Below are 17,257 nucleotides of genomic sequence, written 5' to 3' on the forward strand. Positions count from 1 at the left end.
ATCTTAGATTGATTCCCATTAAACCTTGGAGCATGACAGAGAATTCACAACCACTCCCAGTAGCAAAAACTATGTAATGAACAAACTAAGGAGAAAAATAAGTTGTAAAAGAATGAGAAAGATTCAGAACTGTTATTAGAAGGGGTTACCTTATATAGAAAATAAGCAGATCCACTAGGTGGAGCCACTAGGCAAAGTACTGAAACATTAAGACCTCTTAATCCAATTGTTTGGCACTAGATAAACAGTAAATATTTAAACCATACCTTGCTTAAATAGCAGTTTATTTATATTTATAAATAGCTATACATATAATTTTCACATTCCAGCAATGACATTACCAAATCAACCTTCTTAGCTGAAGCCAGGAATAGAGGTATGGTATATGGAAAGATCTATGAAAGACCTACTTCTCTGATGGTTTGGATCCCTGTGAATTGCACAGACCAACAACATTTTTGTGAATGTTTTATCCACAGAAACACGACAGCTTGGAAGCTTAAGGCGACAGATACAGAATGAAATGAGGGAACGCTGTCATGTAAGATCCTACAGGCAGGAAAAGGGCCAACAAAGCTATGTATCTGGAAATATACATTAACCTTCAAGAAAAGGAAAGAATAATCCCAAAGCTGGTTCAGAGTTGGACAAGGCTGCCATGGCCATCAGGCCCAGAAGTGCCCAGGGGTAGGATTGTGTCTTCCTCAGTTCCAGGGGCCAGACAAGGAGGGCAGAGCATAACCACAGAGGATTATTCTCAAGCCTTGAAATCTAATGAAATGTGTCCTGTCAGGTCACATACTTGCTTGGGACCAATGACTCCTATTTCCCTCCTGATTCTTCTCCCTTGGAATGGGGACATCTATCCTACATCTTCCCCACCACTGTATTTGGGAAGCACATGGTATGATGTCTGATTTTACACATTCAAGGCTGGAAAGGATGTATCTTCCCTCAAATCTCACCCAAATCTGATTTAGATGATATTTACCTGAAATTAGATGCTGGAATGAGTTAGGACTCTAGGGAACATTGAGAGACAGTGAATATATTTTACACGTGAAAAGAACATGAATTTGGGGAGAGGGTAGATTTATGAGTTGAATTGTGTTTCCCAGAATTCATATATTGAAACTCTAATGCCTCGCACCTCAGAATATGACCTTATTCGAAAAAGCATAATTGCAGTTGTAATTAAATAAGATGAGGACATACATAGGGTGGACCTCCTTCATTTCCACAAGCATTTCTTCAAAGTCTGGTCACTGGGAAGGGTCCACTGAATGCCAGTGATAGCCTCAATTCTGAGAGTGAATGGTGCTATTTTAACCTGACTATACATTTTGCTGTTATAGGCTATATTCATTTACTAGAGCTGCCACAGACTGTGTGGTTTAAATGATACAAATGTATCACCTCACAGTTGCGGAGGTTAGAAATATGCCAGCAGAGGTGGTTCCTTCAAAGGGCAATGAGGAAAAATCCATTCCATGCCTGTCTCCTAGCTTCTGGTTGTCTCCTGGAAATCCTTGGCATCACACAGCTTGTAGATCTCTGCCTTCACATGGTGTTTTCCCCATATGCATATCTGTGTCCAAATTCCACTCCTTTATATCAGGTCACATTAGTTATAAATTAGGACTCATCCTTCTCCACTATATTTCTACCTTTACTAATTACATCTGCAATTGCCCTATTTCCAAATAAGGTACACTCTGAGGTACTGGGGGTTAGGATTTTAACATGTGAATTGGAATGGCCTGGGTGGGGTGAGGCAACACAGTAGGACCCATAACAAAAGGAAAGCGAATGCCAGGGAAGCCTAATAAATTGGCCCCTACAACTAAATCCAGGGACTCAAACCCACCAAGGTCTTCAGAAGGGCTTGTAGAATGTTATCTCAGAAAGGAAGTAGGGGTCTTCATCATGGCCTCCACCCAGATGATCAAAGTCAGCTCCACAGGTCATTAGCTTTGTTGTCCTGGCAGATTGAGCCTGGGGCACGTCTGCAAGTGCCCTATGCACTGTCACAGAAGCTGCCAGGATGAAAGGCAGAGAGATAAGCAGTCCACTGATGGGATATGCTGTCTGTCACATTGTATCCATGTGCAGCTGGTGAGCACAATGATGGCTGGAGTAAAACGCGGACCCCAGCCCGGCACAGGAGGGCTTAAGATAGGGCTAAAATTCTAACTTTGCAACAATACTCAAAAATTTTACTTTTTAAAATAATTTAACTTACCAACCTTTGTCATTTTAAGTCTATTTCAAGAAACATATTAAGCTTATATCTTACATATTTTGCTCTATTTTCTTCTAACTGGTTTATACACTTATTTTTCTCCCCAAAGGAAACAATATGCTTTTATTATAATTTCATTCTGTTAGTTTGTTGATCTGTGTCTATATGCTTGCGTGTCATGCAATGCAATTTGTTGTTTTTTTATCCAAATTTATTTATTTACATATATATAATATATAGTGTATAATGTGATGTTTTGAAATGAGTATACATTGTGAAATAATTACCACAATCAAGCTACTTAACATGTCCATCATTTCACATAGTCACCCTTTTACATTTTTGTGTATGTTCATGTGTGATGAGAACACTTAAGATCCACCTTCTTAGCAAATTTCAAGAATACAATATGGTATTGTTAACTATAGTCACATTACTGTACATTTAGCTCTACTTTTAAAATGTATCTTTACAGGAAACCATTAAAATCCTAGAGGAGAAAACCGGCAACAACCTCTTTGAGGCCGCAGCAACTTCTTACTTGACATGTCTCTGCAGGAAAAGGAAATAAAAGCAAAATGAATCATTGAGACCTCATCAAGATTAAAAAAAAAAAAATCTGCACAGTGAAGGAAACAACCAACAAAACTAAAGTCAGCCTACAGAATGGGAGGAGATATTTGCAAATAACATCAGATAAAGGGTTAGTACCCAAAATCTATTAAAAAACGTACTAAACTCAACACCCCCCCCAAAAAAAAAAAAAACAGAACCTAAAACTAAAACTAAAACAAATAATCTAGTTAAGAAATGAGCACCAAGACATGAATAGACATTTTTCCAATGAAGACATCCAGATGGCTAACAGACACGTGAAGAGACACTCAACATCACTCATCATCAGGGAAATGCAAATCTAAACCACAGTGAAGGGAAGACTGGGTTATTCAGTCAGCTGAGTGATTTCAGGTCAGGTCATGATCCCAGGGTCATGGGGTGAAGACCCACATTGAGCTCCATGGTCAGCGTGGAGCCTATTTGAGATTCTCTCTCTCTCCCTCTGCCTCTCCTCCCCCACTCACTGCCTTAAAAATAATAACAATAAATAATAATAATAATAATAATAATAATGATAGAACTCTCCTTTTTTAATAGAACTTCCTCATTTGGAGTTGATCTGGTGTTTCCTGATAATTATATTCTGGGTATGCATTCTCAGCCAGAATTACACACAAGTGACAATATTTCCTTCTCAAGTTATCTCACCCAAAAGCAGACATCCATTTGCACCCATCGATCTTTTTTTTAGGTGGTCAGAGTACTATCTAGTTCCTGTTCTTTATAAAGTTACTATTCTTCTTTCGCAATTGATTAGCCAACTGAGGAGAGATAACTCTCAGACTACAGAAATATCCTGCTCTGATTTAAACTTCTCTTTAGATTTTAGTATGCATTGCTGCTTCATACCTGATCCAATCTTTACTATGATGGTTGAGAATGATTTTTTTTTTTTTCAAATCGCAAGCTGTTGATGTTTATAGATTGATCTTCTATCCAGCAACTTTACTTATTTTTTAGTTCTGCTGGTGTGGAAAGCCTCATGGATATTTCCAAATTAATAGTCCTATTGTGGAATGTGTATTAATTCAGATCTTCCTCTGGGTCATTGAGGGGTAAATTCCTAACTCAGTTTTAAGTTCCTCGTGCCCATTTTTTTTCCTCTTTCAAGCTTAACTGTGCTTTAATTACATTTTACCCTGTGTGTCAAGACGTCTCTAGCAGGGAGACAGTCTGTAATAGTTCACTTCACCCAGATGCAAAAAACAAAAATCTAGACCAAAGTTACTAAAAAGGGCTGGTCCTAGGCAAAAAAAAAAAAAAGAAAAGAAAAAAGAAAAAAGAAAAGAAAAAAAAGTTTCTAACAGAATATAAATCATATACTTCTTTCTTTATTGAGACAGTCTTACCAAGAAAAAAAAGTCACCTTATCTAAAAAGCATACTTAGGAATGGGATTGATTTACATTCTTGCGTAAGCTCCTTATATCAACAGTCCATAGGCCATAGTTTGAGTAGCAAAGTCTGGATAGTTCATTTGACAGATGAAGCAATGTTTCCATCCTGAACAATTCCGTGTGGTTCAAGAGTTACCCCATGTGTAGAGAAGCAATTAGTCAATATTTATTAATGATTTAATGCTATGCAAAGAGTGACAGATGAACTGCTCCTGAAATAAATCCAAGATAAGCTCTTATAATTGAAGGCAAAATGTATTTTCTACACAATACTTCTATTTAGGAGTACAGGCCCCATCTACTCTAATACTGTCCTGTATATGATTTTCAACTTCCTGTCCTACCAGAGCTGAAATTTCAACCATCAGAATGAGAGCAAGGTGATTTTTTTCCCCCATGCATTACAACTGAACCATTTGGTAAAGAGATTTTTTAAATCCATAAAGCAATTTAACTTATCTTTAAAGTAGAGAGATTTCTAGGTACCTTTAATTAAGGAAAAGAGAGCGTTTAAATCAATAAATACAAAAGGTTTTATATTTTTTGAAATTTCACCAGGTAAAATAAACATGAATTATTTTATTAGAAAATATGCCTGTTACAAAAATTTTAAATAAATAAGTTGCTGCCACAAAATTGCAACATAATACATAGTTTACTTTTTCTGTTACCCTCAGTAAAGGGAAATAATGTAAGAGTGATGATATGGGTAAAAGTAAACAGAGCAAAGAGGAGTGAAAAAAGATATGAGGGAAAGGAGATTTAGAGAGAGTAAAAAGAGAAAAAGTGCTTTCTTAAATGAGTTAGTCATATGAGGTCACCAAGAGGAACATCTTCTTCAACTGAGTTTCTACAATAAGAACCACATCATTTGGATGATTTCATTGTCTTGGTGTCTTCAAGCCAGGGGTACAGGAGATGCTCATATTCTCGACACAAAGGCACCATCAGCAAGGTTTCGCTGTCCCACACTGGACCAGAAGAATCGTGGAGTGATGGTCTTAACCCTGGATGGAGGAGTGCTCCCTCCCACTTGTCTACACCGGGACAGCAAGGAGCCAAAACGCTGGCATCTGGCGGCCAGCTTCAACTGCTACCAAGAAGGCTCAAAGACAATGGTCAACTCAGGCTTTTCTTCTTGAAGTATTTCTAATGCACATTTTGTATCATAATTGAAATACATTCCACACAACCTGTAAAAAGCAAAAAAGAGCCTTGGGTTCTACTCTTCAAAGAACACTCTCAGAGTTGTTTTGTTTTGTTTTTGTTTGTTTGTTTGTTTGTTTGTTTTTGCCTAATAAATCTCATCTCCTTACTCCCCTTATCCTAACGCACTTCTAAGGTCTCTGATGCTACACCTCATGCCAAATGTTGTTTCTGTTATATTTTTAACCTTCAAGTTTGGAAATGTTTCAACATATGTAAATTTAGAGAAAATAGTATAAGGGATCCCCATATGCTTATTACCCAGATTTGATAATTAATAACTCATGGCCAATCTTGTTTTATCTATTGCCCCCCTACTCCTCACATCAATGGATATTACAAACACAGCATTTCATACATCTATAAATATTTAACTATGTGACACTAAATGAAGCCTTTTTAAAACACAACCACAATGCCATTTTCACACTGTAAAAAGTTAACAATTGGGTGTCTCAGTGGGTTAAGCACCCAACTCTTGATTTTGGCTCAGGTCAGGATCTCACAGTTCATGAGTTTGAGCCCCGTGTCAGGCTCTGTGTTGACAGTGTGGAGCCTGCTTGGGATTCTCTCCCTCTCTCTGCCCCTCCCCTGCTCAAGCTCTCTCTTTCTCTCTCAAAATAAATAAACTTAAAAAAAATTTTTTTTACATTAACAATAATTTCTTATTATCAACATATGTCCAATCAGTGTTTAAATTTCCTCAACTGACTGATACACTTTTATATTATGTTTATTGAATCAGGAGCCATATGAAGCTCACACATTGCAGCCTCTAAAGTGTTCTTTGATACATTCTTCCCCCTTTTTATTTTTGTAAGTTTCCCTTGCAACTTAGCTAAGAAATCATACCATTTGTCCTGCATCATTTCTAACAACCTTGATTTGGTTGTGTTATGAACTGAATGTTTGTATTCTCCAAAATTCATACACGGAAGCCCTAATTCTCAATGTGATGGTATTTGGAAATAGGGCCATTGGGATATAATTAGGGTTAGATGAGGTCATGGGGGTGGACCCTCATGATGGTATCACTGCCTTTATGATAAGAGATGCCCACACTCTGTTTCCCTGTTCCTGTCTTGCTCTCTTTCTGCCATATAGGGACACAGGAAGAAGGCAGCCCTCTGTAAGCCTGGAAGAAAGCTCTCACTAGAAGTGGAATTACTTGGCACTGTGATCTTAGATTTTCTGTATTCTAAAACTGTGAGAAATAAATGCCTGTTTGTTTAAGGCAGCCTGAGCTAATGAGATAGGTTGATTGGATCCATGGGCTTTTCAGCCTATTTGAAGCTTGTCCCTTACCTCCAGAGTGTCCTTCTGGGGTGGGTCAGGACTCAACATACAGTAATGTCCCTGGCTTCATCCTGACATATCCTACACTTTGTCCCTCTATTTATCTTAGCTCTGAGAATGTTGGCTTTCCTGCAGTAAACATGCTCCACTGTGTCTGCATAAGGATGCAATGCTGATCCAAACTTCTGTTTATTCAAACTTACATTCCAGTTGGTTCTTAGCCTTGAGGTCATGAACAAGAACAGAAGTCCTTGTTATAATATAATTTATATTACTTGGTAAGATATAGATAATAAATGAAAAAGAAAATGATATAGCATGTAAGTATTCTGCTGAAATGATATAGCGTGTATGTATGCTGCTGATTAATACTACAGAGGAAAATAAGAAAAAAAGGCAAAAACAAGAAGGATATGCTGATCTGTTCTTTTCATTAGGATGGTCAGAGACAGACACGTAGAAGACCTTTAGGCAGAGAATTTAAGGATACATGGAAACAAGACATGTGGATATCAAATGGGAGAGAGTTCTAGGCAGAAGAAACAGCACATGAAAAGGTGACAGTATTTTTGCAAAACTGCAAAGATATCAGTGGAGCACAAAGAACAAGTATTAGGAGAAGATGAATTTGCAGAAGCAACAGGAGCCAGATCACATGAGGCCTTACACAATACTATGAGTTTGTGGATCTTGAAATGTGATAGGAAGTCACTAGAGCATGTTGGTAGGAATGATATGATCACTGATTCATTTTTTTAATGTTTGTTTGTTTAGAGACAGAGAAAGAGAGCAAGCAAGCAGGGGAGGTGCAGAGAGAGGGAGGGGGAGAGAATCCCAAGCAGGTTCCACACTTTCAGCACAGAGCCTGAGGTGGGGCTTGATCCCACAAACCATGAGATCATGACCTGGGCCAAAATCAAGAGTCAGATGCTTAACTGACTGAGCCACCCAGGTGCCCCTGACTCATGTTTTAGTTGCACCCTCCATCTGCCATGGTAAGAATACTACATGCAGAGGAGCCTGGCAGAATGCCACCAGAACAATCCAGATAAGAGGAGACAATGGCTTGAACCAGGGTACAAGTCATGAAGTTGGCAAGAAGAGATCAACAAGCAGGTATGTTATGAAAGAAGAGCTATTAGGACATGCCAACACGTTGGACATGTGCATAAGAAAAAGGTGTCAAAGGTGACACAGGATTTCTTTTTTGGCCTGAGCAATTCACAATGAGTAAGCATTGGTGGAGATGGGGAAGAAGCAGGTGTTAGATGGGGTGGGGGGTATAATGCAGGTTTGAATTTGGACATGTAAAGTTTAGGTTTATTAGACAAATGGAAAGTCAGACTAGCATTTGGACACGGAATTCATACAGGTATAAATTGGGTGACACAGGACATATATGATAAAGCCAGAAGACTAGATGATGCAAACACAAGATAGAGTTTAGAGAAGAAAAATTAGCTCAATGATTGCATCCTGGGGATGCAGCATGTGCAGGTCAGGTTGATAAAGAGAATCCACAAAGGAGACTGAGCAGAAACAGCTCATGAAGTAGAAGAAAGTCCAGGGTGTTGCCTCTAAAGCAAAGTGAGGGAAATGTCTTCAGTGGAGACTGTGATTGTCCTGACTGACCAAGGTAGGAGACTCACTAGGGAGTTCTTACTCAAGAGGTAATGAGTGATATTACTAATAAGGAAACCCAACACAATGCAGATGAACTGATGTCTGTGGCATTTCTAATCTTGCTGATTCTGAAACTCTCTTTCCATTTGGAAGTCCTCAGAAACAAGACCTACAACACCCCACTGTGCAAAGACCTTGGCAATTACAGTGAACCATGGACTCCTCCAGTTCTGCAAAGTCCAGTCCCTTGCATAGCCATGTAATTCTATTTGGCAACTTTCATTGGGGCTTGGGTTTCTTTCAGGAAAATGAATGGAAACTCTTTTCACACTGAACTGAAACTTGATTTTCAAAGTTAATGTCTGCATAAAGTCTGGATGAAGTTAAATATGTGGTTCATGACTCACATGACTTATAAAAAAAAAAAAAAAAAACACCTCAGTCTGAGTACAAATGAAGCCCTCCCAGGTTTTGATAACTGGTCAACCTGTCCTTTGTACTCTGAACCTCACCACGTGAATTCTGAAGAGCACACTTACTTCAGGCGTTTCAGGAGGCAGCCCTGCTGCCTCAGCACCTCACAGAGTAGCATGACCCCCAGATCACCAAGGTCATTGTTGCCTAGGCTCAGGTCCCGCAGGCTCTGGTTGGAGGTCAGAAGTGTGGAAAGGTCCCAGCAACAGTGTGAGGTGAGACTACAGTTGTCCAATCTGCAAGAAACAGGGTGATTTAAAGAAAATGTCCCCTTAGCCATCCCAGCAAGTGCCCCAGATCTCAGCCTGAAATGTTTCAAATGCACAAAAAACACAGGATTAACAAACTTAGAATAATCCTCTGTGCCTGTGGTTATTCTTCTTTCCTTTTCAGATGATAGTATTTTTTTTCCAGTCTACTGGATTGTGCAGATCAAATTAGGAATAGTAGTTTGTGAATTGATTTTTCCCCAATTCTATGCCTCTTCCTAAATTTCCCTAAAACACAAGTGTCATATCTTTCTATTCTTTTGTGGTGAAATCCACAAATCCAAATCCAGTATTTACCTTTACAGCACTGAGAAGTAGAATTCTTCCCAGGTGCATGATCCTGTAACAAGCCAAACCTTAGGAGAACATCATTACTTCTCAGGTACAAATCATTCTATCATTACCCCCACACACACATACACACCTTAGCCACCATGCATCCACATCATTGTAATAAGCTAAGGGACTGGGGCACCTGGGTGGCTCAGTTGTTTAAGCCGCTCTTTGTTTCAGCTCAGGTCATGATCTCACAGTGTGTGAGTTCAAGTCCCACGTGGGGAGTTCAAGCTGCACTGGCAGTGCAAAGCCTGCTTGTGATCCTTTCTCTCCCTCTCTTTCTGCTTTTCTCTCACTCAAAAATAAATAAGCAAAAATTAAAAAAAAAAGCTAAGGGACTTACTCCAATATCTGAAGCTTGCAGCTGGGGTGCAAGAGGCCCTCACAGAGTAGCTTCACCCCCGTGTCTCCAAGAGCATTGCCCCTTAGGTAAAGGTGTGTGAGTTTCTGGTTAGTGCTGAGCACTGAAGACAGAGCTGGACAGCAACCTGATGTAAGTCCAGAATTCATCAACCTGGAGAAGGAACAAGGAAAAGAGTCATCAGTGTTCAGACTTCCTTGAACATTGCACAGCTCTCTCACCAGAGGAATCTCTTCTTATCTAAAAAGCTACATCCTTCAACTTCAAGATGAGGAGCCAGCATCTTGGATACAATCTGAGGAGCACATGACTCCTTGTCTCTGGCCACATAAAAGAGACAAATAATAGTCTCAGCAGATGCTTGGCTGGGATCAGTAGAAGAGACAGAGCAAAAGCAAAGTAATCCAGATTCCTTCCACATCCTTCTTCCTTCTTATGCATATTCCCTCTGCCATGCATGCTCCCTACCACCACATCTTCAAGAAGTGCATCCCAGGTTGTATGTCACTGATAATTCCTACCACATTGCACAGACTTGCTTTATTTGACTCTCACATTAACTGAGCAAGTTAGCAGTGCCGCAATAACTATTATGTATCTGTTACAGATCAGAAATCTTAGGTTTATCAAAGCATATGTTTCTCTTAAGGTCAAAGAGCAAGCGTTCAGTGGATGGGAGACCTGGACTTAAGCCTTCTAGTGCCATCTCACCTCTGTTGCCTCTTCTATCCATATTCTTCTTGCTTCTGCCTTGGAAGGAGTCTCTCAGAGAATAAAGCTCTAAATTTGCATTACACTTTGTGGGATTAAGATTTTTGGTGTACTACACTTGGGTCAAGTTGAACATATTCTATCACCAACAGAAGCATGAGGGCTTTGAAGTAGAGAGCTACATCACTCCAGCATAGAAGCTCAGAGGGTGGTATACAGTATACAGAAAGCCACATATGCTAGGGCCTCAACAAAACCTTGACTTAAGAACATCTCATGCAATCATATTCTCTCCTTCCACAATCCTTAACAATGACATGCCTTTAAGCTCCAAGATGTCTTAGAATCAGGAAAAATAGAAACATATACAAGTAGCATGAGCAGGTGATCAAAAGAAAACAGAAGTACTTGTTTTCCCAGTCAAGGAAGAATCATAATTTAAAAAATAGAATAAGCAAGACAAAGAAGGGAATGAAGCCCAAAATGGAGGAGTAAAAACAAAACAAAACAAAACAAACAAACAAACAAACAAAAGGCAAGTTCTGAGGGGCTTCTAGTGAGTTAAGAATGGCCAGTTAAGAATAATTTTATCAGATGGACTCTATTTAACATGTACAAGGGATTTGCAGGATTATTGGCTGTTCTGAACTGAATGTTTGTGTCCTCTCAGAATCATATGTTGAAATCTTAATCCTCAATGTGATAGTATTAGAAAGTATGGCCTTTAAGGGGTAAATAGGTCTTGAGGGTATAGTCTTCATGATGGGATTAGCACCTTTGTAAAACAGACCCCAGAGAGTTCCCATGCCTCTACTGCCATGTGAGGACACACCAGGAAGGTGGCTGTCTGAAAACCAGGAAGATAGCTCTTACCAGAAATCAGATGATCTACAAGCACCTTGATCTTGGGCTTCCAGCATCCAGAACTTTGAACATAAATGTTTGTTGTTTGAGTCACCCAGAAAATGGTATTTTTGTTACAGTAGCCTGAACAGACTAAGACACTGGAAAAGATGAACAACATTCCAGAAGACTGAAGATAGTCATCCAAAAAGAAAGGAAAGACCATTTGAAAGTTACAAAATGGCAAGCTTTGCCATCTTCCCCAGAAAAGGATTAGAAAAGATTATGAAACAGATGTTTGACGAGCAGTGCACCATGAAGTGACAACAGTTACAAGCACAGGATGATTTTGTTGAGAATGAGTCACATATGAATTGTCAAAACATTGATAATATTGATAACATTGAGACTGAGTGATGGGTACGTGGAGTGCATAATAAAATGTTTAGTCAATTGAACACCCAATTCTACCAACCAATCCACTTGATTCAACAGATGTAACCAACATTGTACATCTTGGTATCAAGCAATCCATTCAACTAAGTTCTACATTCACTGAGCACAGATATTTTGCCATGTACTATATTGTTAAATTATTGGGTTTTTTTTTAATTTTTTTAAAAACATTTATTTATTTTTCACAGAAAGAGGGAGAGACAAAGTGTAAGTGGGAGAAGTGCAGAGATGGAGACACAGAATCCAAAGTAAGCTCCAGGCTCTGAGCTGTCAGCACAGAGCCTGATTCAGGGCTCAAACCCACAAACTATGAGATCATGACCTGAGCCGAAGTCTGACACTCAACCAACTGAGCCACCCAGGTGTTCCTGTCTTTTTTTTTTTTAATTTACTAATGATATGCCTTAGGTTATAAATATGTGTTCCAAAAAATATTGAAGTAAATTTAACATTTATTGAGGGTTTACTATATGTTTTGCCAAGACAATGACTTTAAATAGGATTATCACATTGAATTACTACAAAACCAAGATGCAGGTATTGTTTTTATCCTTATTTTTAAATGGAAAAGCTGAGTAACAGGGAAATTACTTGAAGCATAAGAAGAAGCTTCTTAGATGGACTGTGAGGGTGGGAGGGTATTTTGCATACAGGCAAAAGGAAGGCAGTAAGCAAGAGGAGGAAGGGTGAAAGAGGCCAGGTTCCTAAAACTAAAAACGAATTCAATATGACTCAAAAGGGAGTGAAGGGTGTGTTAGGTGAAAGGGCAGAAACAGTGATCTAGAGCTGGTCACAGATAGTTTCATGTACCATGCAAAGAAACACAAACTTTGGAGGTTTTTGTTTTTGTTTTTGTTTTAAATAAATGACTCAATATTATCAAATCCGTATTTCAGAAAACTCCTCCGGTGTTTGTAAAAAGAAAAAAGAAGGTAGAAGGAACTGAAAGTAAAGAAAATCGAGGATTTTCCTGTGTTTATTGGCTGATCAGCCTCTGGAAAGTGCCACTGTTCAACAAGGCAGTAAAGAAAGGACAGGCAGGCAACAAAGGGATGAGGGTGGGGAGTAAGTTATAAAAATTAAAGAATTTTGCAAATATTTACCTTGGTGCAAAATGCAACAAGAGATAAAGTTCTAAAGTTCAAGATATTTGGCTATGCCTAACAAAATATAAAATGCCTACAAGTGTTCCCTCATTAATTACACTTATAGGTATCCATCGCAAAAGAAATATCTACACATACATGAAGTTATATAAACAAGTATTTTTTTCTGGGTGGCTAAGGCAGTGAAGCGTCCGACTTTGGCTCAGGTCATGTCTCACAGTTTGTGTGTTTGTGTGTTTGGGCCCCGTGGGGGCCTCTATGCTGACAGCTCAGAGCTTGGAGCCTGCTTAAGATTATGTGTCTCCCTCTCTCTCTGCCCCTCCCCTGCTCATGCTCTGTCTCTCTCTCTCTCTCAAAAATAAATTGAAAACATATTTTTAAAAATTTTAAAAAACAAATATGTTTTTCATAGTTACTTGTAATAGTAAAAAGGGACAAATTCATCCAAAGGTTCACGATTCAATAAGAACTTAAATAAATCACTATAATGAATATTATGTAATATTATGCCCAAATTTATAGATCTGTATATACCAGCATGGCAATAAATCCCTGATAAATTTAAGAAGAAATAATAAGAAAGCATTCATATTATGATTCTGGTTTTGACAGATAGTATTATGGGTTGAATTATGTTCCCCAAAACCTCATATGCTGGAGTCTGAACCCCCAGTACCTCAGAATGTGACCTTATTTTAAAGTAAGGTCATTGAAGATGCAATTGGTTAAGAAGAAGTCAAGAAAGTGAGCCCTATTTCAACCTGACTGGTACCTTCTATATCTATAACAGGGAAATTTGGATACAAAGACACACACCAACACAGAGACAATACCATGTAGAGATGAAAGCTAAGAGGTGATGCATTTGTAAGCCCAGGATGTGGAACATTGCCAGCAAATCAGCAGAAACTGAAAGAGATGTATGAAACTGATTCTTCATCACAGCCCTAGGAGGAACAAACTCTGCCAACATTGGGATCTTGGACTAGTAGCCTACACTGTTGGAAGACAATAGATTGTGGTTGGATCATTCACACCAACTACAGCAGAATACACATTCTTTTCACATGTACACAGAGCATTTTCTAAAATAGATCATATGTTAGGCCACAAAACAAGTCTTAACAAATTCAAAAAGACTGAAATAATGCCAAGTATCTTTTCTGACCACAATGGTATGAAAGTACAAATCAATAACAGGAGAACAACTGAAAATCCAAGAATACATGGAAATCAAATAACACTCTCCTGAACAGCCAACAGGTTTAAAAAATTTGCTGGAGAAATTAAAAAAAAACAAAAAAGAAAGAAAAACAAAAATGGAAACACAACATACCAAAACTTATAAAATATGGCAAAATCTGTTCTATTTCAAAAGTTTTTAGCTATAAATGAATATATCAAGAAAATTGAGTGATCCTAAAAAAATCTAACTTCACATATCAAGGAACTAGAATAAGAACAAACTGAACCCAAAGTTACAAAGAGGTGGGGCACCTGGGTGGCTCAGTTGGTTAGGCGACAGACTTCGGCTCAGGTCATGATCTCACAGTTTGTGAGTTCAAGCCCCGTGTTGGGCTCTGTGCTGACAGCTCAGAGTCTGGAGCCTGCTTCAGATTCTGTGTGTCTTCCCTTCTCTCTACCCCTCCTCTGCTCATGCTCTGTGTCTCAATAATAAATAAATGTTAAAAAAAAATTAAAAAAAATTAAACTACAAAGTTACCAAGAGGTATAAAATAAAAAGATTAGAGAGAAATAAAAAAAAATAGAAAACAGGAAAACAATAAAAAAAGATGAACAAAACAAGAGTTGGTCCTTTGAAAAGATAAACAAAATTGATAAACCTTTAGTTAGACAAACCAAGAAAAAATGAGAGAACCCAAATCAACAGCATTATAATTGAAAGAAGAGACATTACAACTGACACCACAGAAATATAAAGGAGCATTAGAGGCTACTATAAAAAACTACACCCAATAAACTGGACAACTTAGAAGAAATGGAAAAATTCTTGAAACATCCAACTTACCAAAACTGAACCAAGAAGAAATAGAAAATCTGAACAGATCAGCTACTACTAAGGAGATTGAAATAGTAATCAAAAAACTCCCAACAAAAAAAGGCTTAGGACCAGATAGCAGCATTGATGAATTTTATCATCATTTAAAGAATTAGCAGCAATCCTTCTCAAACTTTCCCAATCAGAGAAACTCATTTTTGACGCTAGTATTACCCTGATACCAAACTACATAGGATACTACAAGAAAACCACAAGCCAATATTCTTCATGAATTTAGATGCAAAAATTCTCAACAAAATAAGAGTAAACTGAATTCAGCAGCACATTTAAAGGATTATTCACCATGTCAAGTGGAATTTATCCCTGGGATGACAGGATGGTTTCACATATGTAAATCAATAAATGTGATAAATTAGAGCAATAAAATGAGAGACAATTTGATTTTCTCAATAGAAGAAAAAACATTTAACAAAATTCAACATCCATTCAAGATTAAAAAAACTTTTGCCAAATTAGGCATATAAGAAATATATCACAACATAATAAAGGCTATATATAACAAGCCCATAGCTAACAATATAGTCAATGGTGAAAAATTGAAACCCTTTCCACTGTGATCAGGGACAAGAAAAGAGTGCCCACTCTTTGCATTCTTATTCAACCTAATACTCAAAATCCTAGTCAGAACAAGCAGGCAACAAAAATAAATAGAAGGCATCAGAATTAGAAAGGAAAAGGTAGATTTTACTCTAGTTACATATGATGTGATTTTATATATATATATAAAACAAAAGATTCAACCAAAAAAAAAAATTAGACCTAATCAAAGTTGCAGGGTAGAAAATTTACATACAGAAAAAATAACCCAGAGGCCCGGGAAGATGGTGATGTAGGAGGATGCTGGGCTCACCACGTCCTGCTGATCACTGAGATTCCACCCACATCTGCCGTATTTACCCAGAAAATCACCAGAAGACTAGCAGAACAGACTCTCTGGAGCCAAGCTTAGATGGGAGGCCCATGGAAGAGGGGCTCCTCCAGAAGCAGACCACCAAAGGCAAAGCGAGCTGAGGCTGCCCCTCCCACCACTGTGCCCCTTGCAGATCCACCCCAGCTAATACGCCAGATCCCAGCTAAGCAGCACCACAAGACTGGCAGTGTGCAAGTAGCCCAGACAGAGGCCACACCACCCCACAGTGAGTCCTTCCCCTGGGAGAGTGGAAGATAAGGTACACACCAGTCTGACGGTGACCCTAGCGGTGAGCTGGGGGCAGACATCAGGTCTGACTATGGCCCCACCCACCAACCAACACAAGTTACTCCAGACAGCATGGGGGAAGAGCCCTGCAGTTCCTGCCACTCCAGGGACTATCCAAAAAGACAAAATGGAAGACTACTCCTCAAAAGAAATTCCAGGAACTAGCGACAGCTAACGAACTGATCAAAAACGATTTAAGCAATATAACAGAAAATGAGTTTAAAATAATAGTCATAAAATTAATCGCTGGGCTTGAAAAAAGTATAGAGAACAGCAGAGAATCTATTACTACAGAGATCAAGAGACTAAGAAACAGTCAGGAAGAGCTAAAAAATGCTATAAATGAGCTGCAAAATAAAACGGAGGTGACCACAGCTCGGATTGAAGAGGCAGAGGAGAGAATAGGTGAATTAGAAGATAAAACTATGGAAAAAGAAGAAGCTGAGAAAAAAGAGATAAAAAAATCCAGGAGTATGAGGGGAAAATTAGAGAACTAAGTAACATAATTAAACGAAATAATATATGCATAATTGAGATTCCAGCGGAGGAAAAGAGAGGGAAAGGTGTTGATGGTGTACTTGAAGAAATCATAGCTGAGAACTTCCCTGATCTGGGGAAGGAAAAAGGCATTGAAATCCAAGAGGCACAGAAAACTCCCTTCAGACGTAACTTGAACTGAGCTTCTGCATGACATATGATAGTGAAACTGGCAAAATACAAGCATAAAGAGAGAATTCTGAAAGCAGCTAGGGATAAACATGCTCTAACATATAAAGGGAGACTGATAACACTCGTGACGGATCTGTCTACTGAAATGTGGCAGGCCAGAAAAGAATGGCAGGAAATCTTCAATGTGATGAACAGAAAAAAATATGCAGCCAAGAATCCTTTATCCAGCAAGTCTGTCATTCAGAATAGAAGGACAGATAAAGGTCTTCCCAAACAAACAAAAACTGAAGGAATTCATCACCACTAAACCAGCCTTACAAGAGATCCTAAGGGGGATCCTGTGAGACAAAGTACCAGAGACATCACTGCAAGC

The 17,257-nt window shown here is 38.6% G+C and overlaps 1 protein-coding gene across 3 annotated transcripts in view; it reads right to left on the bottom strand.

Moving 5' to 3' along the window:
* Positions 1-4,855: 4,855 nt before the first annotated feature.
* The window catches only part of NLRP3 (NLR family pyrin domain containing 3), a 54,003-nt gene continuing 41,601 nt past the window's right edge, over positions 4,856-17,257 (bottom strand). For all 3 annotated transcript variants that reach the window (XM_042981084.1, XM_042981089.1, XM_042981095.1), the window contains 3 exons: positions 9,804-9,974; positions 8,921-9,091; positions 4,856-5,449 (listed from right to left, as the gene is read on the bottom strand). In XM_042981084.1, coding sequence (XP_042837018.1) covers positions 5,350-5,449; positions 8,921-9,091; positions 9,804-9,974 — 442 coding nt within the window. In that variant the 3' untranslated portion in view covers positions 4,856-5,349. The remainder of the gene's footprint in view (positions 5,450-8,920; positions 9,092-9,803; positions 9,975-17,257) is intronic.

This window comes from Panthera tigris, chromosome A1 (genome assembly GCF_018350195.1).
Source record: "Panthera tigris isolate Pti1 chromosome A1, P.tigris_Pti1_mat1.1, whole genome shotgun sequence".
NCBI classification, from domain to species: Eukaryota; Metazoa; Chordata; class Mammalia; order Carnivora; family Felidae; genus Panthera; species Panthera tigris.